Genomic DNA, 24,843 nt, shown 5'->3' on the forward strand with positions numbered 1-24,843 from the left:
GCATTTTAGCAAGCTTGTCCAATTACAGCAGGTATAATTTTGTCAACTATGTTTTATATACTAGGGAAGTCTTTGTAGAGAGCAACAAATGAGATTACAGAGCAACAGATGTGTAGCCAAAATGTTACTAGAAGCTTCTGAGAACCAAATGTGCAATGTTTGGTAATGTTGCCGTTAGTAGGCAGTAGACTTTGAATAAGCTGTACTCTACAGTAAAAGTTTCATATTTATCTGATAAATACGTCTTTCACTTTTGGTGACTTTGGTAGAAATGGGCTGCAGCCTGACACTTGAAAAATCAATGAACTGCCTATTCATCAAGCTGTCCTCTCCCTTTCCTATAAATCAATAAGCTTTGTTTATTTTATTCACACGTGGAACTCACCTTTAAGTCAGGTATGCAACATAGGTCCTCTCAATTTATCTCCTCTTGCTGCCTCTTGCGTCTTGCCTCCTCACCTCGTGTCTGTCTCATTTAAAAATGAAGCACAAGCTATAAAGAAAGAAAATAGTGGCATTGTCACTATATTGAGGGCCAAAACTGTGACCCACAAGTTAGATATGCTCAGAGTCATGCCTGGATATTTCAGAGTTCTGAAAACTTTGAAGCAACAGGAAAAGAAAATCATGGGGAGGGGGGCTTAATTGGAAAAAGCAGAAATTTTAGGTAAAAGAAATGTATGGAAGACCTTCTTATCAAAAGTAAACTTTATTTTATTGTTTTAACAACAGCATCATTTGTAACTGTATAAAATTGTACTGTTTGGCATATTTTAAATCCCTTAAATATGCCAAATACTACAATTTTGTGTGGTTTTAAATGATGCATCTTATGTTGTCTAAATCTGTTCATGTTTATAGATCTCTTGATTTCCTGTAAGAAAAAATCACAAATATAGGCAATTCTTGAGAGAGAGTTGCAAAATGCTGTACCTTATTTTTTTATTTATTATATTTATTATATTTATACGCCGCCCATCCTGCGAACAGGCTCAGAGCGGCTAACAAAGCAGTACAATGTACCTGATTGGCATAACCATAAAAATTTAAAATTATCTTATTTTTTGACATTTGAGGGAGCAGGAAGAAAAAAGTTGAAAGTAGAAAATAAATTCTATAGTAACTATATTGTTAGGGCAGAAGTACAGTCACAAGTGATAAGACTACCAGCATATTTGGATATCAAGCTAAACTTTATAGCACTGAAAATGCTGAACTGTTTAATAGGGAATTTGGGCTGGTTAGGAGTTCCAAAACTGATGATCAGGGAAGGCACCTTCTCCTAACATTTCCTGGACTTCAGTTCAGGTGTTTGGGGCCAGCCATTTAAATGTGACATCGAAGTGGTGCAGGATCCACCAGTCAGCCGTTAGGTTTAAATGGCTGGCTGGCAGCCATTTAACCCTTTGGTTTTGCTCCCCCCCTTTAAAGTCTCAATGTGGCCAGGAGAAAGGGGACTCTCTGAACCGGCTCAGTTTGGGTGGGGCCGTTTTGGGCCAGTTCAGTTTGGGGTTCAATTCGGGGATTGCCTTAAACCAAACCACTTTTTTTTGTGTTTCATGCCCGTCCCTACTGTTTAATATTGTTAAACACATTGTAGCATATTGATCATGTCCAAGACTTACATATTTCTCATACCACAAATTTTGAAAAAAACCTTATTTTAAACACTTCACTCATTCTAAAAAGAAAAAAAAATCATAGGAGTTTTTCAGTGTTCTTCCATTGGACAATTTGATTTTTATTTTTCTTTATTTACTTCATAGCCTGCCTTTCTCGCTAAGACTCAAGGCAGATTACAGAATATGAAACTGCAGTCCGGCACCATAAGACAAACAACTAACAATTCAATAGTTCTGGAGTTAGGAAACAATGAGAACATCACATTGTCTAAGCCAAGGTATCCTATAAACAATGCAGAAAGTGGAATTGCAAATATAGAAGGCAATGCTGTGAAAACAAGATGCTATCTACAAATGCATTCAGTTCAGTTATGAAGGCACCCTCCTGGACTGTTCCATTCTATTACAGTTCTAATCCCTTTAAGAAAATGTCATGAATGCACATGAAACTGCCGTATACCGAATCAGACCCTTGGTCCATCAAAATCAATATTGTCTACTCAGGCTGGCAGTGGCTCTCCAGGGTCTCAGGCAAAAGGCCTGAGACCCTGGGGACAAGATCCTTTAACTGATGCTGAGAATTGGATCTGGGGGCCTTCTGCATGCCAAGCAGATGCTCTAGTACTGAGCCACAGGCCCTCCTTCTGAATATTTAAGTTTTGCACATTCGGTAGAATGCTAAAAGGATGGGAATGTTCTTGACCTCCAGCAGGCTGTTCTACAAGGTGGAAGCCACCACAGAGAGGCCACATGCAGGCAGTTGCCTGTCTTACCCATTTACAAGATGGCACCTTCAGAAGGCTTTGCTTGGATGAACAAAGCTGTCAGATTATTCCCCAGTAGCTCTACTGTGTTTGGAAATCCAGGCATCAAGTCTTGTGATGTTTGTCATGTTTCCGCATCTGTGTCTTGCTTCACTTGATTCTCCTTGCAGCTCCATAAAATCTCCAATCTGCCCACCTGTCTCAGCACTGTGCTTTTGTGTTGCATAAGGGGGAGGTTGTATGCCTAATTTGTCGGATGTTTCCAGAGTTGCGTATCAGTGTGATCTAATCGGGGTTTGCTTGGGCAGCCTTCCATTCTATCCTGGTCCTTTCTATAATCACACAGAATAGGAATGATACTCAGGCCCCAGCCAGACTTCCTTTGCATTCACGGAAACTATCCAGGGGTATTGTTTTGTGTGATGGTTGAAGGGGTTGTGAACAGACAGACAGGAAGATGCTGACGACTGAGTAGAGCCTTCCTGCCCCAAACATTGGAAGAGATGAGCATGATTGGGTGCTTTGGGACACTGTGCATGCATCATGAACGTGGAAGACTAGTGAGGTTTAGCTTGATGTGTGCAGACTTACACGTGTAAGGGCAGAAAGAATTTTTGGTAGGCACCACCAATATATAGTTAAGGCGGCAGGCCGCTCTCTAAATTGAGCAAGAATATTTATATGGCTTGTTTCAGCAATTCAAGACTTGCTTTTCCTCTCTCTTCAGGCTCAACAGCTTGCTAGTTCTGAACAGCAACCATAAAATATTGTCAGTTAACCAGCTCCACAATATGTGGTATAAACACGTTGTTTCAGTCAGCATCTTGGGGAGGCAAGGCTTTAGCCTGGTACAAATGTAATGTTTAAGAATTCCTGGCTAAATTGTTTTTTTTTTTAAGTTAAAATGCGTGTTCGTTCTTGATTATCCCCCATGGTACACCTGTCTCACTCAATGCTACCTCTAAGCTGTGGAGTCTTGTGAGCAAAAATTCTACTTTGTGACCTACTGGCATTAAAGTTGTGAGCGAGCAATTTGGCTACTGCATAAATTTGTTTGCTCTGGAGCCCTCCTTCCAGAGCTGAGACAAAAAAGTGTGAGCCGGAGGCTAAAAAACTGTGAGCTAGCTCACACTAACTCAGCTTAGAGGGAACACTGGTCTCACTGAATGTTGCTTAAATTAGAATGGGCCAAAAGATATTTTTATCTACAACAAGTACAGGTTTTACCTGTTCATCTGTAAGCTCTGAATTTTTTTTTGCCTAAGAACCTACTTGTCTATTGCTCCTGACTGTTGACAGTAATGAATAGGAATTGTGGAATACTGAAATATTGGGTTGGAAGAACAATCTCTTTTGCTCCGTTCTGCATGGCTTTTGTCCAGGCATGTCCCTTGATCCCCGGCATAGCCTTTTGATGGTCAGTGTGGGAGGACTCCCTCCTTCCTTTCTCAACAGGAAGAGCTGCTTGGATCACGTACACAATGTTCTGATTTCTCAAAGCAGCGTTCTAACATGATCTGTTTCTCCCCCTTTTGTTATAGGCAATCTCCAACATATAAATAATCCCCTCGGAACTGAAGCCAAAGGTACACTGTCCCTGAATCATCTAAAGGTACAGAAACTTGTAATGAAGGTCGTAAATTGCTAAGAAAACCTTTTAATAACAGATATTAACATACAGGAGTCCTGTAGATTCCCACCTGTGATAACCTCTTCATTCTGCTTCCAAAGGATTGCTAGCTCTGATTGTCAGTCTTGGTCAAAAGGTACTGAAGACCTCCATGTGACATCTGGCTTGTTGATTTAAATGTGTGAAATGATTGACTGCTTCGCCCTTCTTCACCCACACTTCAGTCTCCTAAGGACCATAGTCCTCTGAGCTCCAAAACTAGTTCTTCCCTCCACTCCGTGGTAGTGACACATGATGTCCAGTCCACAGTCTTCCATCCATGGATATGGCCAGTTCTTTTATGCCCTTATTCCCTTCTTTCTTGTCCTTCCTTTCCAGCCCTTTGCCTGACTCTGTCTTCTTTCAGGCAGCCATTCTCTGGTCTCTGTACTGTCCATAGTTCCTGTGTCCTTGCCCCCCAGTCCTCTTACCCAGCTTTGCTCTCCCAGCCTCATTCCTGTCAGAAACATCCTTGAATCTGTTGAGTCAGTATTTCGTAGACAAGGATGAGAGGATCTTAACCTAACTGGAATGCTACTACTAACATCTGCAGCCTTGACTATGATGGTCTTCCTTAAGTATTGGAGGGTAGTGAGAGGAAGAAAAGCTGTAGGCAATTTTCGGGTATATTTGGCAGCTCAGTTTCTTTGGCAGAGTCTAATTATATACCGTGGAACTGTCCTGGTATGTGTTTCAGTTCAAATTAAACGATAGAACTGTGTTTGGAATGAGTGTGTGGCATATACAGGCCTTGACAAAAGTTCTATGGCTTTAGGAGCCCGACTCCTTTTCAGTTTCCGGGTGCTGTATTTTTACGACCATATTTTTTAATTATTTCTATCACAAAACCTGATCTTCACAGTGTCTCGTAATTTTTATTAAAGCTATGACAAAAGTGTTCTTATATACAATTATATATGGGGCAATGCTGGTTGTCCTCCCCAGAGCAAAAAGCTGAACTCTAATCCCAAACTGACTTCTCCCCAGTTTGTCACAATTCCATTACTGCTTTTTAAAAAACCATTTGATTGAATGCTGGAGCCAGAATAGAAAGCAACTGGTTAGGAAATGAATTCATGCATCACCATCAAATGGTGTAAAGTGAGCATGCAAAGAAGCATGAAATGCAGGTGGGGATGAGCAAAGAGCAGCTTTGCTTTCTTTATGCTTTGCTTGGAACCAGGATGGGATTGCTTGTATGCTGGCAGTCCTACTGGATAGCATCTTAAAGATTTTATCAGGGACAATTCAGCTATTAAAAATAAACACAAAGTTTTAAACATATCGACAAGTAATAACAAAGAGCTTCATGCACATACCATAAAACAAGACATATTGCAGAATGACAAAATACCTTTGCACTTCTGAGGATTGCCAAGAGATATTACAATAATATAAATGCTGAAAGTACTAGATGCCACAGTGCAGATTTCTAGGCTGCCTCGTGATTTGTTGAGCCTCTCTCATTCATATATATATATAGAGAGAGAGACAGTGTGCATCTCTCTCTCTCTCTCTCTCTCTCTCTCTCTCTCTCTCTCTCTCTCTCTCTCTCTCTCTGTGTGTGTGTGTAAAACAATAAGGATGCATACTAAAGGGAAAATAACTTGACTGAAAACTTTACTAACCCCCTACATATTAAATCTGTATAAAATGGTGTTTTTCAGAACTTGTACAGATATAGAAGCAATATTTTTCTAAATGGTGGACACTATTGTCCAGATTATAGATCTGTGTATGCTGATTCTAACAGATGTCCATGGAAAAGTGCATTAAACTGAAGTCAATATTCATCTGAGAATCAGGCTTTGCCTTGTTGCCTCCAGGTGACTCAGTGCTCCTGGTACAGTAGTGACTCATTCCAAATAGCTTTTTAGGTGGAAAACATGAATTGCATGCTGAAATAATGGGATGTGCCCAGATTTTCTGGAAAGGGCAGTGGAGCGGGGGGGGGGGGGGGGGGGGGGGGGGGATGCATGTACAGCCATTTTAGAGCCGAAGCCTTCTGTTAGGCAGTCTAGCTAGTGCATTCATTTTCTTTGCTAGAAGTACAGGTTAGCTCAGACAGGGTTCACCTGTCTGGTTTTACTTTTTTTCTCGCAAGTTTCTTTTTGTACAAGTAGTCTATTACCCTGTGCTCAGTCTCAAAGGAGAAGGTGTGAAATTCCTGTTAGATTTTATAATTTACCTAGCTGGATTTGTGTCTGCAGGTAATTGTTAAGCAAGAAGGAAGACAAGTTGGGCTGCTAGTGAGCGGTCATTTTTTCCTGTTCATGAGAAATTAACTACCTCTGAGCATTCAGAAAGGAACTTTCCAAACGATACTCTTGAGTCAGTTGGCTCTAGTTTTGTCCATAGTCTGCCCATTCTGGGGCTACATCTTTAATGAAGCTCTTGCTGTCTCCTTCCCCACATGCTCCTGACACAGTCTTTAAAGACTTGGCTGTCTTTTTTCTTGCACACGGACAGAAGCATGCAACCTGTTGGTTGCCTTACTGGGATATTTAGTAGGTTTATGCCTTTTGCAGGGAGAGGCATTCCTGGTTTTTAAAATGAGCCATTTGGACCTGTACAGAACACTGACCTTCTACTTGGGGCACTTAGCCAGACTATTGTGAGTTACAGGAAGTGTTATTGCCAAACTGGAAATCCCTAAACTTAAAATAGTGAGTTGCCCCAGTACATTAACATAGACGCAACAACTAATAAAAAGGAAACATTTGAGGGGGATTGTGGAAGACTGCTGTTGATTACTTCATTAATGCACATAATGTTGGTTACTGTGGCCCTGGAAGCATTGAAGTTAACAGATGATGGGAGAGTGCTTTGGTCTGGGCTAAGGGAGAATTTGCACTGCAGTAAACTAGGAAAATGAAGCGCTTTGTCTTTATATCCCCTAGTCACAAACTCAGAAATTGGACCCAGAAATGAACAGTCCTTACCCCCCCCCCCCAAGAAAACGCAGAGCTCCTGATTCTTGATGCTCACAGACAGGGTCAAAGCACAGCCCAGTGCTTGAGTTCCACACTGCCTGAGGGTCCCTGTGCCAGTCCCCTTTCCAAATCTACGGAATTGTTTGCAGTTTGGCCTCTGCAGGTCTGCAGAACAGGCTCTTCTGGAGCGCTGGAATTTTTATGTGCATAATTTAGGAGGAGGGGGAAGAGATTGGATTTATACCCCGCACTTCACTCAGAGTCTAAGCTAGCACAGGGGCAGAGCTGCTGGTATAACTGGTAAAGAACCAAGTATTTATGACACTAGGCTGACCTTTGTTTTGGACACCACTTAAAAAAAAAATTCCCTAATACCCTCCTTTGTATTTCCAGAGGTACAAGGTTTTTACTTATCTTTGTCTGTGACACATCCTTTCTAAATTTAGAGGCCTGGTCATGGCTTCCGCTTGGAGGCCCACAGAATATTTAAGCAAATGGCTTTTACTAGCCCCCAAACTCTAATTTGTAATTGCTCCTTTTTCAAAGCTGGAAACTTGTATCGTCTAGCTTTGTATGTGTGAAAAGTTTTTAAAGCTTCTATAAGAAGGCACAGGAAACAAGGTGTCGTCTGTAGCCGGTCACAACTTTTCCTTGGTACCCATCACCTTTGGCAGTGTAAATAAATAGTATCTAAGTGTGCAACACACACTGATCTTCTGTTCTAACAGTAATATATGATATGGATGAATATATGATACAGATGATTCACTCTTTGTCCCCTTCCACGATTCCTGTTCTAAATGAAAGGAAGATCTTTGTGGTACCCACGGGGATATCCTGCTGCACACATGGAGCATTCATTTTATACAGAATGTGAACAGGGGTCCCTCTGCATGAATAGCATTATGTATTTACCATGAAGCAGCTGGTCTTGATGTTCACAAGATTTTAAGCATGTTGTATAGAAATAAATCCTTTGTTCTTGGGATCAGTGGCCAGTTTTAAAATTAAGCTTTGAAAGCAACCAGCTACTGTGGTGGTTTCAACCTGTTCATTATTTCCCCACGTCTCCCTCTTTTTTTTTTTTTTTTAAGGAAATCACATATCTTCTCCAATCATATTCATAGCAGTTGTCCCTGTGAACAGCTGTAATGCTTACCTGTTTGAGAATTACAAATTTAATTCCCTGAGGTAGTGATGCAGTCTAAAGAAAATCTTGGCTGCAGACATGAGTGGTTTGGGATCAGTATTATAAGTGGATTTACTGACTGGTTCAAAGACACTGGATTGTACTGATAAGGCAATAGAAATGTCAGCCTCTACATGGTGTTGCTGTCTTTAATTGAGTTGCATGTGTTCGATCATAAGTTCCATATAGTTGAAATGTGACAGAACGTAGAAATGGAGATCCCGCTGCCAATGCTCCCTCTAAGCTGTCGAGTCTTGTAAGCAAAAATCCTACTTTGTGAGCTACTGGTATTAAAGTTGTGAGCAAGCGATTTGGCTACTGCATAAATTCGTTTGCTCTGGAGCCATCCTTCCCGAGCTAAGACAAAAATGTGTGAGTCCGAGGCTAAAAAACGGTGAGCTAGCTCACACTTACTCAGCTTAGAGGGAACACTGCCCACTGGCTATAGTTATCTGGAAAGGAGGGAGAAGCAAATATTTAATGGCCTTTCTTTTCTTTCTAAGGTAGAAATTCAAGCTCTTGTACAGAAATAACCTGCATTCAAAGCCAAGTTTACCCGCAGTGATTTGCTTTTTGATGGAAGTCAACATGTCTCAAGTTCAAATCCAGAACACAACTGCTGGCCTGTCCGGCACCCAAATACTAAACAAGAATCAATCTCTTGCACAGCCCTTGAGTATTCCTTCTCCCGCTAGTTCTCTGCCCTCAGAAAATGCAGGTAGACCTCTTCAAAATTCTGCTTTACCCTCTGCATCTGTTACATCTACCAGTGTAGCTGCAGGTAAGCCCGAAAAGTGTTCTTGCTGTGTGTCTGCGGTGGTTAATGCAAAACTTTTCTTCAAAACATGTGTCAGATATTGTAACAAAAATGCTGCAGATTAGCATGCTGGTCGTGCTTATAAACAGAACAAGTAATGATTGTGGCTCCTTAAAATAGTACTTGCCAACTTCCAAAACTTGAAATGTAAAAGCCTCTTGCAATGTAAAAGCCCTTAGATCAGGGGTGTCAAACATGCGGCCCGGGGGCCGGATGAGGCCCCCAGAGGGCTTCTGTCAGGCCCTCCGTGGAACTGGCTATCTTCTGCTTCTTCTTCCAGTTCTGCTGCTACTGCGTCATTGTAGGTCTGCAGCTTGCAGATACACACAGCATACTCAGGATTGCAACAGCACAGACATTTTGATGTAATAATTCAGAGTAAGATGTGTCAGTTATCAGACACTGTTAAATAAACAAACTATTGCAAGAGTGCTAATATTTTAAACATGTTTTTATTTTAAGTAAAAAAAAACCCTTTAAGTTTGTGTCTGTTACAAAGTTTATATCTCTTCTACCTGGCATTACATTTTATGACACACATGACCTAGCCCAACAAAGTTTTATTTATGTAAGATCTGGCCCTCATAACAAATGAGTTTGACACCCCTGCCTTAGATAATGCATGCGGCTCCTATAAGCAGTCATTATTTGGAATCCAACAGATTTAGCATGATTGCGTTATATTGCTAGCTGTGAAATTTGGCAAAGACTACTTCAAGGAGTCGCATGCATTATTTGGAACTGATTTATGCACTATGTCGTGGTTATAGGTTATTTACATATTATTATATTAATATATCATTATTAAATCCAGTTATTTATGGGTTATTGGTTATTCACATGGACTTTTTTATATCTTGGAGTCAGATTAGAAGCAGAAGGGATGAACCATGAGATCTGGATCTTTATTGTGTGATTTAAAAAAAAGAGCCTCAAGTAGGTAATGAAGAATACGGAGAAATGCAGAGCAGCTGAATACTCAAAGGGGTAGCAGAGCTCTCACATTAGGACTGAGCCCCCCCCCCAACCCTTTCCAGTCAAGGCTTAGTAATGAATGCTTAGAGAACGTCTGAACAGAGCATCCTCTGTTGGCCAGACATGGAGCCACAGCCTTTAAACATCAAAGCAAGAATGCTGGTATCGTGGTAGAGGTTTCCTTGCAGGGTAAGTTAGGTGGATTGTTCCTACTGGCCAATTCTTGCAACTGTAATATTCGCTCTGATCACAATGTTAATCCTTTCTGGCACTCTGGGCATCAAAGTGAGCTGATCTTCTGAAACCGCTTTACTTCTGCCACAAAGTAAACGTGTTGGGCATCTTTTATGGGATTCTGATTAATATGATCCGTCAGCGTGTCTGTACAGTATGTTCCAGCTTTCAATTTAAGCTCCTCTCAAAGCTGCCCTAAAGAGGCGAGTTCTTGATCTGTCACTAATCAGTTTTATTTCCACATGCTAAAGTAGCTGTTTTCTCTTGCCTTTCAGTTCCTTCTAACATGGCAAACCCCAAAGAGAAAACCCCAATGTGTCTTGTGAATGAGTTAGCCCGTTTCAACAAGATTCAGCCTGAGTATAAGCTTTTGAGCGAGCAGGGTCCAGCTCACTCAAAGGTAACTATTGCCGCTTTTCTCCCATGTTCATACGAAAAGGAGGAGACCACATTTATACCAAAAGCGCTGCAAGAAGTTACTGAGGCAAAATGAATATGATGTGGACTCCACTTCTCGCTTGAATGTTGTATTTCTTTCGCCGCTGACAGCCAGGCTGCGAAAGACTTGATCGTGCCCAAGCACTTCGGCCTGCATATTGGGGGCCACTCCAGATTTTAATCTTTAGCTTGGAGCTACTTAAAATTGTGTGGATTAGCAGGCAGCTCTTTGGTTTGCATAAAGATCTTTCAATAAGGAGGAGAGGCCTCAGAAGTCGCATGGGGCTGTTCCCTGTTCCGCTTTCAGATTGTGATCCTGGAATGCTGCGATCACCTGCCTCCCAAGTCATTCACCAGGGCAGGATAAACATTTGAAATGCAGGTTATTCCACCTAATGTCATTATCACAGCCATGGCTTGCATAGCTACAAAGTCACCAGAACGTTAGATTGGATACCATGGAGAATTTCCAGGGATGGAAGGGATTCTATCTTGGAGGCTCTGCTTCTCTGCCCCCCCCCCTTCTGCAGAGTGAAATCCCCTTAAATGTTGGTCGGGTGGGTGGGGAACTCTCAGGAATAGAACAGGGTGGTCAGAGGTCAGCTGCAGGAGGAGGGGTGAAATCAGTGAAACACACACCCCTGAAATCTACAGAGATCTTCCACTGGATCCAATCCATTGTATTTATGCCTGTTGTTGCAGGGCTGGCCTTGCGACCGTAGGCCGAGCACCTCAGCCTTTTAGGAGGTTGTCCCTATGAAGATTTCCTTCTCCTTCCTAGGTGTTTACAGTGCAGCTGACTCTTGGGGACCAGCACTGGGAAGCTGAAGGAACTAGTATTAAAAAAGCTCAACACGCAGCTGCTGCCAAAGCTTTGGAAGGGACGAGGTTTCCTAAACCTACAGCTCGCCCATCACGTAATGAAGGAAAGAACCCAGGTATGTGGCTGCGGCGGACTTAGAATTGGCTAGCACTGGGCTCCATTGTGTCGGGGTGTCTGCTGTGAAAATCCAGAGAAGCTCTAGCTCTAAATGAATTGCTGTAGACAGAAAGGAGTTTGGAAGTCTGATAGAAAGCGTTTTCGGCAACTGTGGGGGAGAAAGGAGGCAAACAATAATGACAGTTCAATATAGAGTGGGCCACTGGCCGTCTAAGGGCTGACTCGCCCAGTAACGTTCGCTGCTGGACCTCTCCAACACTCAGTGGCTCTCAAGTGAGGGTGTGAATGACATCGGCTGGAAAACATTGACGTGATGTTAAGTGATCTGAGTGCCCATCTCATGGTTATTCGTGTGTATAGATATTGCTAGTGTACCCTGTATTTCAAGGCTTGAGAAACAAGTTATAGCCTCATTCGGCAGTTGCTGCTCATACCTTCTGGTGATCATCGGTGACCCAGCAGCCAGAAGTATTGCATCCTGCCTGAATGGATACGTGCTTAAGGGAAGCTATAGTGTCAACAGATGTTCTCTGTACAGTTGTGAGGAAGCACTTTGCAGACCCTGTGATTTCTTTGAACACCAAACCCTTTGTGGTAGGGGCTCTAGCCCCCAGAATGCTTCTGTTTGAGGATTTACTTGCCATTGGGCCTGATCCTGCACTGTCCTCTGCCTCCCCCCCCCCCTAGTTTCCAGTTAGCAGATGTGAAACTGAGAAGGAGCCCACGAATTAGCTGGAAGTGGGGAGAAACAGCAGTTACGTTACATGAGCATAATGTAGCTTTGCTCCTGAAACCTGTTGCCACTTCTGTTTTCAATGTCTGAAATGATGCGTGCATTTTTATATTTAGTGAATCAATAATCCTGCACAGTCTTCCAGACAATAAAGTCGAGAGACTCAGAATTTAAAGGAAAAATCCATTCACAAAGAAGCCATTTTGTTCAAAGATGGAGGCTCCCAATTTAGGCCAATGGGCCAGATTAATAAACTCTACTTTGCCTTTTGTTTCAGTTGTCACCCAAGATGTTTACAGAGTAAAACGCACCCGGGTAAAACATTAGCATAAAAACCGCCGCTGTGGCTTGTATCCTGTGAAGCGATAATGGAAGGGACACTGAGTGTAGAAGAGGCCAAACTTCATCCTTTTTGCAGGCTCCACTACAGCCCTTCCGCCTGCGTGGTTGCTTGTCCATGTGGGTCCCGCAACCTCAGTAATCCTCTTTCCAGTGACTGAGTGCAGCCGCGGAGGGAGAGAGAGGACTGTGGGAAAACTGTGTTCCGTTGACTTTTCATAGGATACGAGCCAAAAAATGTAACTAGCAGCGATCGTAAAACCACACGAAGGCAATAAAAACCATAATGAAACAGTAACATCTCATTTTAAAACAAAGGTCAGAGTAACACCAACCATAAAATTGCAGTGGCAGCACCGGTCTATGAAGTAGTTACTACGTCCTCGTCCCACTAGATCAGGGGTCCCCAGCGTGATGCTGTGTTCACCATGGCGCCCATTGACTCCTTTCCAGACACCTTCCGAGTGCTTTTAGAAGGGGGTGGGGTTAGGTCGAGCTTTTCCCCCACTGGGGCTTCTGATGGGCTGTGCAGATGGAAAGGCATCCTTTTAAACAGCTTCTGCCTGAAATGTTGAAGATGTACTATGAGAGCTGCACATAATTTTGCTCCGCCTACTTCAATGGCCATTTTGTGATTGTGCCCTGTGCCAGAATTCCAAAGGTGCCCGCAAGCTCAAAAAGGTTGGGGACCCCTGTTCTAGATCCTACTCCAGCATCGTAACCGCTACGTTTTCCACAGATGGAAGCAACAGTATACAAGTGAGCATTAAATCACCAACAGCCATAGTTCTGTCATGGCTGTTCTTGAAAAAGAGCAGTTTCTGTCAGAGCTCTCTCAGCCCCACCTCCCTCTCAGGGTGTCTCTTGTGGGGAGGGGAAGGGAAAGGAGTTTGTAAGCCGCTCTGAGACTCCTTTGGGTCGTGAAGGGCCGGGTATAAATCCAATCTCTCCTTCTTCTTCTTTCTTTGAAAGCTCTGAAAACATCAAATAAGCAGTGTTGTATTAAATCATGGCAAAAATCAGTCCGAAGTCAATTTGGTGTGGTTCTTGAGGGTCTCACGTTTTCTGAAGTATTTTCTGCATGTACAGAAGCTCTGGGTGGGGAGTTATTTGTTTATTTCAGGAAATTTGCATGCTGCCTCTTCGGACCCGCTGAAAGCAGCTTGTGGCTAAAACAGCAGAACAAAACCAGTTAGGACAATAAAACCAGTCAATAAAGCAAGCCAAGCCAGCAGAATAGAAATACGGCAATCAAAACAAGAGGAGCCAGGGCACAAAAAAGCGCCTACAACAGACAGAGCAGTCTAAAATGATATGGATATGAATAAAATAGTCCTAAGGGAGGGAACCCCTTAGTTATTTGTGTAAATAGTAATGCCTTGGCCTGGTTCCCAGAGGGAACATAGGGGCCAGGCGAGTCCCAAGGTGGGAGCGTGTTTTTTCCTCCCTCTGGAGTGGAGTCTCCTTGGGGTTCTCTGACTGTCAGTAGTGCGTATGGTTTTGAAACATGCTGTGCAAAGCCAGTGTGTACACTCTGATGTACATAGCTAGAGAATCCATAGCCCTTCACATCGTGGCCACCGGTTGTAACCTTCTAGGAGGAAGGTTTTGCATTGTACGAGGCCCATAGGCAAATGAGAGAGAGTTGGCTGGCAGTGCAGCAAACGCAGGATGCAAAAGACTAGCGCCAGCAATATGGGAGCTCGAGGGGGAGTGGGGCAAAGACAGTGATATTAAACCAAGCGCCCTGACCTGGATAGCCCAGGCTAGCCCGATCTCATCAGATCTCAGAAGCTAAACAGGGTCGGCCTTGGCCAGTATTTGGATGGGAGACCAGCAAGGAAGACCAGGGGTCGCTACACAGGAGGCGGCAGTGGCAAAACCCCCTCTGAGCTTTCCTTGCCTTCAGAGCCCTACAGGGTCACCATAGGTTGGTTGTGACCAGGGGTCACTTCGTAGAAAAGGAGCTAGGGAAACTCATTAGCATAACTCATTAGCATATGCCACACCCCCTGACATCAGGGGCCCGGCGGTGGACCTGCAAGGCCAGCGGGAGTGCAAGGAAGCCCCGCCAAGGCCCTCCCTGGCCCCAGGCAGGCAGGGGTGGGGAGAGGCGGGGAGGAAGCAACTTACCCTCCCTCTTCTCCTGCTTCCTCCTGGCTGAATGAGGGCTGGAAGCGGGGCGGCCGGAAGCAGGGGGCGGGGCTTCATCATGTGCCCCGCCCCCCTGCACCTCACTCGGGGGAACTGCGATCCCCCACGTTCCCCCCCCCCGAAATGACCTCTGGTTGTGACCTGATGGCAATCAATCAGTTAATCAACCGAGCAGATGCAATGCAGACCACCTTAACTGGCACCTCCCAGTTTGAACAGCGTGTCTGCTTCGTGCTTGCCTTTTCGCTTTCTGCATATACGGTAACGGCTTTCCTGTCAAATGCTAGTTAACCTCAATACCTTCTTGCAGATGCAAATCGAGCTATATGTTGCAGCAAAAAAATGTAAGTTCTTCAGGGGGCTGTTTGCACATACTTGGCTTCCGTGAATTAACTAACAAATACTTCTAATAGTCAGACTCATGATTCTGCAGCATTGCTTTCTGTGATCACTCAGTACACGAATGTTTTTGTTTGCTCTACTTGATGCTTCTCATGTGTGTCCTGATGCCTTTGACTGTCAAGGGGGATGAACGTTCAGGGTACAATATGGTTCTCTTAAACCCTCTGCATTAACAGTTGCCCTATCCTCTTTTCTTTAGATAGTGTAACCCCCACAGTGGAGCTGAACGCGCTTTGTATGAAGCTGGGAAAGAAACCTATGTACAAGCCTATAGATCCTTACACGGAGATGAGATCCTCCTACAACTATAGTATGAGAGGTGGTGCTTATCCCCAAAGGTAGGTTCTGCAGTGATTCTGTCTCCTTTAATGAAGTCTGGGCTTCACAGTTGGGGGGGGGGGGTCCTCAAGAAATACTCCCAGCTTTCTCTTGGAACAAGAAAGCTTTATAAATAACCTGCATGGAAAGGTTAGGTGCAAACGGCTTGAAACGTTCTCCAGTATCTCGGGCAATATGGCGTCTGTAAAAACCCTGTTCTGCTTCCCCTAAAGACTCTGTAGTAAAGGTGAAAATGAATGAATGAACTGACAAGCCTTTAGAGTGTCCTGGGTTTTGGGGCGTAGGATGCAAAGAAGAAAGTCTGATTGGCTCATGGAGAGCCACGTTTGTAGTTACCATCACCCAAAAGAGCCACATGTACTTCCATCCCTGGCATGAGGCCTGCAGCTCAGGGAGGATCAGACCCAGTGGTCCATCTCGTCCAGCATCCTATCCCACATAGTGGCCAACCAGTTCCTCTGGTGGGCCAACAGCAGGGCATAGAGGCCGAGGCCTTCCCCTCCTGTTGTCTCCTGGCTCTGGGATTTCAGAGGTTGACTGCCTCTGAATGTGGAGGTTCCCCTCGGTCGCCATGGTTAGTAGCCACTGGTAGGTCTACCCTCCATGGACCTGTCCCGTCCCCTTGAGTCTCCATGGAGCTATCCAATCCCCTGTTCCTCTGGTGGCAGCTATTTGAAGGTGGAGACCAACCGCCTGCCAAAAGCCCCATGAGGGCATGGCCTTGCCCACTTCCCTGAAACATGGGGCAGGTGCCACATTGAGACACAGTGTTTAGAAGAGCCATGAAGTGGGTATCATTGTGCTAGAAAGCTAGGATGTGGGCAAAAACAGAGGTTACATGCCTTCTGCATTTGTGATAAATGCACGGGGCACAGAAATGCAGACACTGAGCAGAGCTGTACAATAACTTTCCTGCTCTCCCGTCTTTTCCTCTGCAGCACAACAACCTCCAGGAAAAGTTCTGTGTAAAAATCTTGACATGCAAAAACCTGGCAAGTGAAACTGACATGCAGTCCTGTGCATTATTGGCGCTCTTCACATAACTGTCGCTCTCCTTCCTTAGGGCTGGTTGGCTTAAACAGAGCGGGCAGATATATTTTAGACATGTGCATACAATGTTCTTTTTAAAAAGCGGAATGTGGAAAATAGCCATAGGCTGGAGAAACCTGCTGATTTGAGTTTAGATAAGCTTTTAATTTGTTGCTGCTACTCCGTGCTTCTGGATTTTAGTCTTAACATTTCTGGTCGTACAGTGTAGGCACCAAAAGTGCTACGAAATCACACAGTAAGGGCTAGCAGTGAGCCTCTGGTGTTCAGTATTGGCTTTCCATTTTTAGAGCCTCGTTTGAGCTTTTGCTACTGGCAAGATAATCCCCGTTTTTCACCCAAACCCTGAAATGTCATGTCTTTCTGTTTTTTAGGTACTTCTATCCATTTCCTGTGGGACCCTGGCTCTATGAAGTAGAGCTCTCTATTGGGGGACAGCAGTTTCGCGGGAAAGGTAGAACAAGACAGGCTGCGAAGCATGACGCAGCTGCTAAAGCACTGAAAGTCCTGCAAAACGAGCCCCTGCCTGAGAAACCCGAGGTAGGATGTCTGGCGCATTCTCCAGCCTCCACCTGTCTGTGTACTTTGCAGATTGTTGACCGCCTCTGCTCTTTGCTTGCTAGATGTGGACAAATGCTGTGGCTTTAGGCTTCTTGCACGTGTGATCACATTTATTTTTCGTACCTTTGAAATCTAGGTTAGCTGGTGCTCAGCCCTTGCTTTATGTTCTATGGCAGATTCTCTGCTTTTGCTCTTATAAAATCTTCTAACACTGCCGCTTAGAGAGTACTTGCAGCTAACTGGAGGTCTGTGCAGCCATGGCATTAATTGCATTGAAGGTGGTACTCAGCAATGTGTATACAAGCTGCTGGCGGAACAGCCCGCAGGCAGTAAGGTGGGAGTTGGTAGGGATGAAGTTGTTTTATTGCGGGACTGGTGGTCAGAGTAGTTTGGCTGCAGTTACTTAATATGAATTCATACTCTATGGCAAAATCTGGTTAGCCACAATATCAGTAGTCTAAAACACCACTTTTCAGTAAATAATGGTATTCCCTATGGGCTGCAGTTAGACCCCTGCTATTTTTCAGAACTTGGAGCTGCGTTGGCTCAAGTGGTTAAGACGCTGAACTGCAGGCTGTGGAAGATCAGTAGTTCAGCAGTTCGGGACCCGAGTGTGCCGCATGACGGAGTGAGCTCCCATCTCTAGTTCCAGCTCCTGCCAACCTAGCAGTTCGAAAGCAAGAAATTGCAAGTAGATAAATAGGTACCACTTCGGTGGGAAGGTAACAGCGTTCCGTGCGCTTGGTGTTTAGTCATGCCGACCACATGTCCACGGAAACGTCTTCAGACAGCGCTGGCTTTTCGGCTTTGAAACGGAGATGAGCACCACAACCCTAGAGTCGGATTCGACTGGCTTTCGAGCAAGGGAACCTTTACCTTTGCCTTTATTTTACAGAACTAGGGAGGAACAGCCATATTTTTGGCCTCTTCCACTATTGCTTGCTCTCTTCCTTGCTCCACCGGAAGACAGATCTGCTTTCCAATTAATCCCAGGCCATCCACAAATATAGCATGTGCCTTCTGGTGGTGCCCAAGTTACTGCATAGCTTAACTGCATTACCTCGGGAAAATCGTAATCAATCTAGAAGAGAGACTCAGTGGGTCTACCCAGAACTTTACTACGCGCAGAGTTCAATTTTTGTATCTGAGGCATATTTAAAACCTAAATTTTGGTCACCAGTTAGTCTTCTCTAACTCATTTTGGAGTCATGAGGAGGACACTTAAGGTGCATCTGTAATGATGCAGTTCCTAATATCCAAGGTTGGAGCTCTGAGAAAATGTTGTGTGAGGACCAGTTTTCCTGTAGGACGTGTTTAAGTGATGCCGCATTTGCAGTCATCACGATCTGCAGAATTCTCATAGCCAAAGTCCAGTGCTTGTTTCGGGGGGGGGGGGGGGGGTGTATTTCAATCACTTTCACAGGGAGTTCAGTTTCACCCATATAGTGGGGTTGTGTGAAGGATAATGCCGCTCACTAGCAGCAGAACTGAATCGCTGGCATCGCTCACTCGCGTCTGAGAGAGGAACTGGATTTTTAATGGCTTAATTTTGGCCTTGCTTTTGAATCTGCCAGAGATGTTTGACCTGCTGCTGTTTACCTTGACCAGCAGCAGCTCCAAGGCCTTGGGCGTAGCACTTTCCCAACATCGCTATTGGAAATCCTTTTAACTAGAGGTCAGAACCTTGGACTTTGTATGCAAACCATATTCTCTTACCCCAAGTTATGGCTGGACAGGCACTTCTCAAAACCTTGATGTTTTAAGTTTTCCATTTCATCTTCAGTCTCCTCCTCCTCCTGTTTTCCTGTTGACAGTAAAATGAGAATCTAAAGAATTGCTGAAGATTGCCTGTAGCCATGTTGGTCTGTTTGTCCGTAAAACGGCAGTGCCTTTTATTAGGCCCAACCCAAAAGTCTTAAAGCAGTGATCAAACCTTGGAGTTTCCCTCGAATTCTTCATCAGGCAGCCAGATCTGTAAGTCTTAAAACGAAGGCTAGAAGATGTTGTAGACTTTGGATTAGATGCCATTGGGGCAAAGTAGATTTTAAGTCGCACCAAACACTTATTGGTACAAAAGAATGCCCCCCACCCCCACCCACCCCCTCAAAAAAGATTTGTAGTAATTCAGAATATAAAGACCAGGCACAAGTACTAATCGGAGCCTGCAGGTTTTTTATTGGGTATAGTGCAGAAGAAAAAAGTACAGCCTTTTTATTAGCAAAACTATAGGTGAACAGCCATCTATTTTGATTCTCCTGCCATTCTCTTCTGTCTTGTCTCCAGTTGGCTGCAGTTGACTGATGTTGCATGATGGTAATTTAAAGGAGGGGATGATGCATGTACTGCATAGCACTATACCATATGTTTATTTCCCTTGGATACTGTAGCTGGAAGGCTTCTCAGCATGCATTGATATTTCCTCATAACCCAGCTCATCACCATATGAGCCACTGACTGTGAATTAGTAGTGAGGCATGTGTGGGTTCAGACTCCTGTGTGTGCATGGTGTTAGTGGGGTCTTTTAAAAAAACTTGTTTTGCTCGACGAATGAATAGAAGTTTGTGTATTTGAATCCGCTCTAAACGGGCGCCACCAAAAATAGTTCACACAGAATGTTAAATATCTGATTTTTTTTAAAAAAAAACAAAATTAAATGTCATTCTGTATGTTTACAGAGTTCCTGAGCTGTTAATAACTGAAGCCTCTCATTATAGAATCAGAGAATCACAGAGTTGGAAGGGGCCACGCAGGCCATCTAGTCTAACCCCCTGCTCACTGCAGGATCAGCCTACAGCATCCCTGACAAGTGTTCATCCAGCCACTGCTTAGAGACTGCCAGTGAGGGGGAGCTCACCACCTCCCGAGGCAGCTGATTCCACTGTTGCACAACTCTTACTGTAAAGACGTTTTTCCTAATATCCAGCTGGTACCTTCCTGTCCTTAATTTAAACCCATTATTGCAAGTCCTCTCCTCTGCTGCCAACAGGAACAGCTCCCTGCCCTCCTCTAAGTGAGAGCCCTTCAAATACTTCAAGAGAGCCATCATGTCCCCCCTCAGCCTCCTCTTCTCCAGACTGAACATTCCCAAGTCCCTCAGCCTTTCCTCATAGAGCTTGGTCTCCAGGATGGGCCTCCAGGCTATCCAAACTTCCCCATCTCTGCCATCAGGGATGAATCCACCGCCCCAGTTCTCTTCTCACTTTTGTGGTGTTGGTCTTCACATATAATATATCATTCATCATACATTTGACATCGTTAGGAAATAATTCTAAGATATTGGCTTGTAATACAGAGGCCTGCTTAAAACGGAGTCAATTGCACAGTTAAAACCCTGAGATTGTAAATGAAGCTGACAGACTCCCCCCCCCCCAAGACTAGAAAAGGCAGCATACGTGTTTAAATAGGTAAGCTATGAGGGGGGGAAATCAGTGCAGCTGATTAGAGCGGACCCCACTGACACAGGTGACTCTCCTGAACCACCAATTCCGATTATGCAAACAGTGGTCTTCTGGTCACGTCTTGCTAGACTGCGCGCTGTCTGTTATCTGGCTCAGAATGTGTGGTCCTGTTCACCTCACTGTTGAAGGGTTTTACTCATCCTGTTTGCGGAATAGTTCTTGGGATGTCAGGAGACTCGTCTCTGAGAGGGGCAAGGTACTCGAAGAGTCCCTGTGGCAGCTCTCCGTCCTAGATGACTGCTTCCTGCTTTTGAAAAAAGCCCTGAAAGTCTGGATCTTGGAAGTGGGGTCTATTGTTGAAACGAGTGGAAGTCATTGTCTGCCTTTTTTCACTCTGGTTTGGTGTGCATGGCGCATATTTTGGATCGGTATGCATGCTTGGCTGTTATAGGAGCAGCTCACATCCTTCTCCTCTCCTGCATGTTAAAGATTCCATGCAAGTACAGAATAAACAACAACAACTTGATACTGGTCACAAAAATCAGTATGTTGAGAATTGTTTTTTTAAAAAGCAAGTATCTACTCCTTATGCCCTGACCTGGATGGCCCAGGCTAGCCCAATCTCATCAGATCTCAGAACTAAGCATGATTGGCCCTGGTTAGTATTTGGGTGAGAGACCACCAAGCAGGTCCAGGGCTGCTACAGAGAGGCAGGCAATGGCAGTACACCTCTGAACGTCTCTCTGCTTTGAAAACCCTACAGGGTCGCCATAAGTCGGCTGTGGCTTGTTGGCACTTTGCACCACCACCACCAGTCCTTATGACTGCAAAGATGTATCAAAAGCTCTGTTCTAATGTATGGGTGGGGGAACCTCTACGAAGATTGGTGGTGCGCTCAGTAATATTTGAAGGGGCCAGAAGATGAGGCTTGGGGTGTCTTGCATAGCTTATTTCCCCTCTCCACCACTAGCTGATGAAGAATAAAGTAATGCAAACACATGCACATTTGCATCCATCCAAATTGCAGAAATAGCTTGTCTTGGCCAGAAACTTAGATCACTTTGCATAACTGCATGAGAGAAGAAAGAAAAATGCACTGTTTTGCTTGTAGATTGTTACAACTTTGTCCTGCCAGACTTAAACTGGAAAGTGTTTCCGTTCCTGTACTCCAAATAGATGCATTCTGCACTTCCGGAACGAATGTTAAAAAGTGGATGAGCATCCCAGCATCCATCTGTACCCCACGCAGAGAAAAGCAGTTACTTTGCCAACACAGTAGAAAATAATTTATTGCAGCAGCTATTGTTTCTAATCAGAGATAAGCTGTGCACTGCCAGTATTCAGTGCTTACAACTTGTAGCTGAGATCCAAACATCTCTGCTAGGTTTGCCCAGGGGCTTGGAGGCACCTGGTGGGGATTTTGTACTTCCTTTTTCTTGTAGCAGCAGGCTCCTATCTGCAGCCTTCTCTTGCAACTCCCTTCAGTTTCAGAAGTGGCATGCCACGTGACGCCATAGGCTCCGGTTCTGAAAGACACGAAGAAATGGTTCTGCCTCTCGGGATTCTTGCCTGTAACAAGGAGATGGGTTACTGTCTTCAGCCTTCTATATTGGACACAGTGTAGGCTAAAACCCTGATTGGCCTTTCTTTCCAGCCCCATATATACATTTCCTTCCGGTAAATGGTATGTGCATACATTGAAGTTAACATTTCCTAATGTGCGTCCCTGAGTCTTTCATAGATAAGACTCAATATTTTCCACACTGGTTTTCAGGGAGGTTGGTAACTTTCAGACATTTCACTTTGCATGCTGGGGCAATTGTGGTGAGACCTGGCATCGAGAGGGCAACTTAACCTTGCTTTTAAAGAAAGTATGTTTACGGTTCCGATACTAACCCCCTTGTGCTGTTAGTGAGCCGGTTTGAAGAAGCTTCCTCAATATCATTGTTCTTCTCTTAGATTAATGGGAGAGAACCAGACGACGAAAATCTCAATAAATCTGAAATAAGCCAAGTGTTTGAGATTGCACTTAAAAGGAACTTGCCTGTGAATTTTGAGGTAGGTTTAGTTAATTGCTGTAACAGGGGCTTTTCATTTAGAATATTGAAGAACAGTGGGTGTTGTGGGGGGGGGGACATTTTGGGTCGGATACATCTGACCTTAAAATCCATGTGTTGGTACGTCCAGATTCTTCATCCTTGGGTCCTTGAAATCTATCAAAAAGGGATCTGAGAGGCTGGATGTTGGTAGCACAAGATATATTCCAAAATATCAAGGAAGAGCACTACCAATTCACCTCTGGGCAGGGACCAAGTGTGTGTGTGGGGGGGAGGTACACTTTAGCAGGGGTGGCAAGGGGACCCAACTCTGGCTGCAAACCCATTACCAAGTATCGTCTGTTTATATCACTTCAGAAATAAAACAGGATATTTTTTTTCCCTTTTCATGATTCCGAAGATGAGAAGAGCGTGTGTTACAAGCTCGTAGTGGGTCTAGAGAAATAATTATTTGGTTGGGCCTTGAAATAACATAGTTTCGTTAGAGCTGCTGTCTCCTGTGCCTGTATTTGGGTGTAGCTTGGTTTAAGATGGGGAAGGGCTTGTTAATCCCAGTCTGGTGCTATGAAATGTCCCAACTTCTGACAAAAATTCATTTTAAAGAATATACCGTTTTTTTCGGATAATGCCTCATGCGTATTTATGAACTGCTCACTGCCAAGGTTGGTCTGAAGCAGCAGAACGAAGTTTGAGTCCAGTGGCACCTTTAAGACCAACAAAGCACAAGATAGCTTATCCCCAGAATAAAACTTTGTTGGTCTTAAAGGTGTCACTGGACTCAGACGTTGTTCGGAGTCAAGTTAAAGAGTGCCTTAGCAGCATTTGCTCCTTTCCTGCAAACTAATATTTGGGTGTTTGCTTAACTCAAGCATGGCCGCATGCCAAGATTTAATATGCTTTAATTTTATATGCTATACTCGCTTGTATATGGACTCAATTATTTGAAAAGGAAGGGGGGAGTGATGTCTATTCCAAAAGGTGAATTTGGTACTTGTTTAATAGAACAAGGCTGTACAAAGAATAAAGTCCCTAAAACATGTTAATATTTCTTCGATTTTACATTTTTAACTTGCAGAAGGAAGGGGTGAGGGAAGTGTCCTTCAGTGTTCCCTCTAAGCTGAGTTAAGTGTGAGCTAGCTCACAGTTTTTTAGCCTCCAGCTCACACATTTTTGTCTCAGCTCAGGAAGGATGGCTCCAGAGCAAACTAATTTCTGCAGCAGCCAAATTGCTCGCTCACAACTTTAATGCCAGTAGCTCACAAAGTAGAATTTTTGCTGACAAGACTCCGTAGCTTAGAGGGAGCATTGGGGTTTCAACTTAAACCGGGAGGTGGTTGTTATTTTTTTATAAGCAGCGTTGACCCGTTTAATCTAGTTCCACTCCTTACTGTCCCCTCCCCTCTCCAGATTTAGAGTATAGTTCATGTGAGTGAAGTTTGCTACAACCATTGTACCCTACCGCTTTTAATTAGTGTTTATCACGCTTTCACTCAGTTTTTCCCTCTGAAACAGGTGACCCGGGAAAGCGGTCCGCCTCACATGAAGAGCTTTGTAACCAAGGTTTCGGTCGGCGAGTTCACGGGCGAGGGCGAGGGCAAGAGCAAGAAGATCTCCAAGAAGAATGCCGCCATAGCAGTCCTGGAAGAGCTGAAAAAGCTGCCGCCTCTTCCGACGGTGGAGAAAATGAAGCCACGGATCAAAAAGAAAACAAAATCAATAGTAAAAGTGAGTAGAACCCATGGCTGTTGCAAAGATGAGAAACGGGGAGCTGCGTTAAGTCTGTGAAGTCCCAGTGGCTCCTTCGCAAGTCAGCTCACTTCATCGGATGTATAGAGTGTTCATCCAAACAGCAAGTAGTATAAATGGATCTGATGAAATGAGCTGTGACTTACAGAAGCTTGGCAGTAGAGGAATGTGCTGTCAAGTTGCAGTCGACTTAACCATGGGGTGTTCCAGGCAGGAGAGGAGCAGAGATGGTTTGCTGTTGCCTTCCACATAGTGACCCTGGACTTCCTTATCGATCTTCCATCCAACTACTGACGGTGGCTGACCAATGTTCCCTCTAAGCTGTGGAATCTTGTGAGCAAAAACTCTACATTGTGAGCTACTGGCATTCAAGTTGTGAGCAAGTGATTTGGCTACTGCATAAATTGGTTTGTTTGGAGCCATCCCTCCTGAGCTGAGACAAAAATGTGTGAGCCAGAGGCTAAAAAGCTGTGAGCTAGCTCACCC

General features: G+C 44.3%; 1 protein-coding gene across 7 annotated transcripts in view; it reads left to right on the forward strand.

Annotated features, from left to right (window-relative positions):
- STAU1 (staufen double-stranded RNA binding protein 1) overlaps nucleotides 1–24,843 on the forward strand; it is a 43,975-nt gene that overhangs the window by 6,672 nt on the left and 12,460 nt on the right. Inside the window, exons 2-9 of one of the 7 annotated variants that reach the window (XM_015410914.1) lie at nucleotides 3,928–3,998; nucleotides 8,681–8,958; nucleotides 10,479–10,603; nucleotides 11,423–11,579; nucleotides 15,409–15,547; nucleotides 16,970–17,135; nucleotides 22,514–22,612; nucleotides 24,106–24,336. In XM_015410914.1, coding sequence (XP_015266400.1) covers nucleotides 8,754–8,958; nucleotides 10,479–10,603; nucleotides 11,423–11,579; nucleotides 15,409–15,547; nucleotides 16,970–17,135; nucleotides 22,514–22,612; nucleotides 24,106–24,336 — 1,122 coding nt within the window. In that variant the 5' untranslated portion in view covers nucleotides 3,928–3,998; nucleotides 8,681–8,753. The remainder of the gene's footprint in view (nucleotides 1–3,927; nucleotides 3,999–8,680; nucleotides 8,959–10,478; nucleotides 10,604–11,422; nucleotides 11,580–15,408; nucleotides 15,548–16,969; nucleotides 17,136–22,513; nucleotides 22,613–24,105; nucleotides 24,337–24,843) is intronic. The other 6 variants (XM_015410918.1, XM_015410915.1, XM_015410919.1 and 3 more) reach the window with 6 other exon arrangements.

Source organism: Gekko japonicus, unplaced genomic scaffold, assembly GCF_001447785.1.
Source record: "Gekko japonicus isolate JY-2015 unplaced genomic scaffold, Gekko_japonicus_V1.1 scaffold125, whole genome shotgun sequence".
Taxonomy (NCBI): domain Eukaryota; kingdom Metazoa; phylum Chordata; class Lepidosauria; order Squamata; family Gekkonidae; genus Gekko; species Gekko japonicus.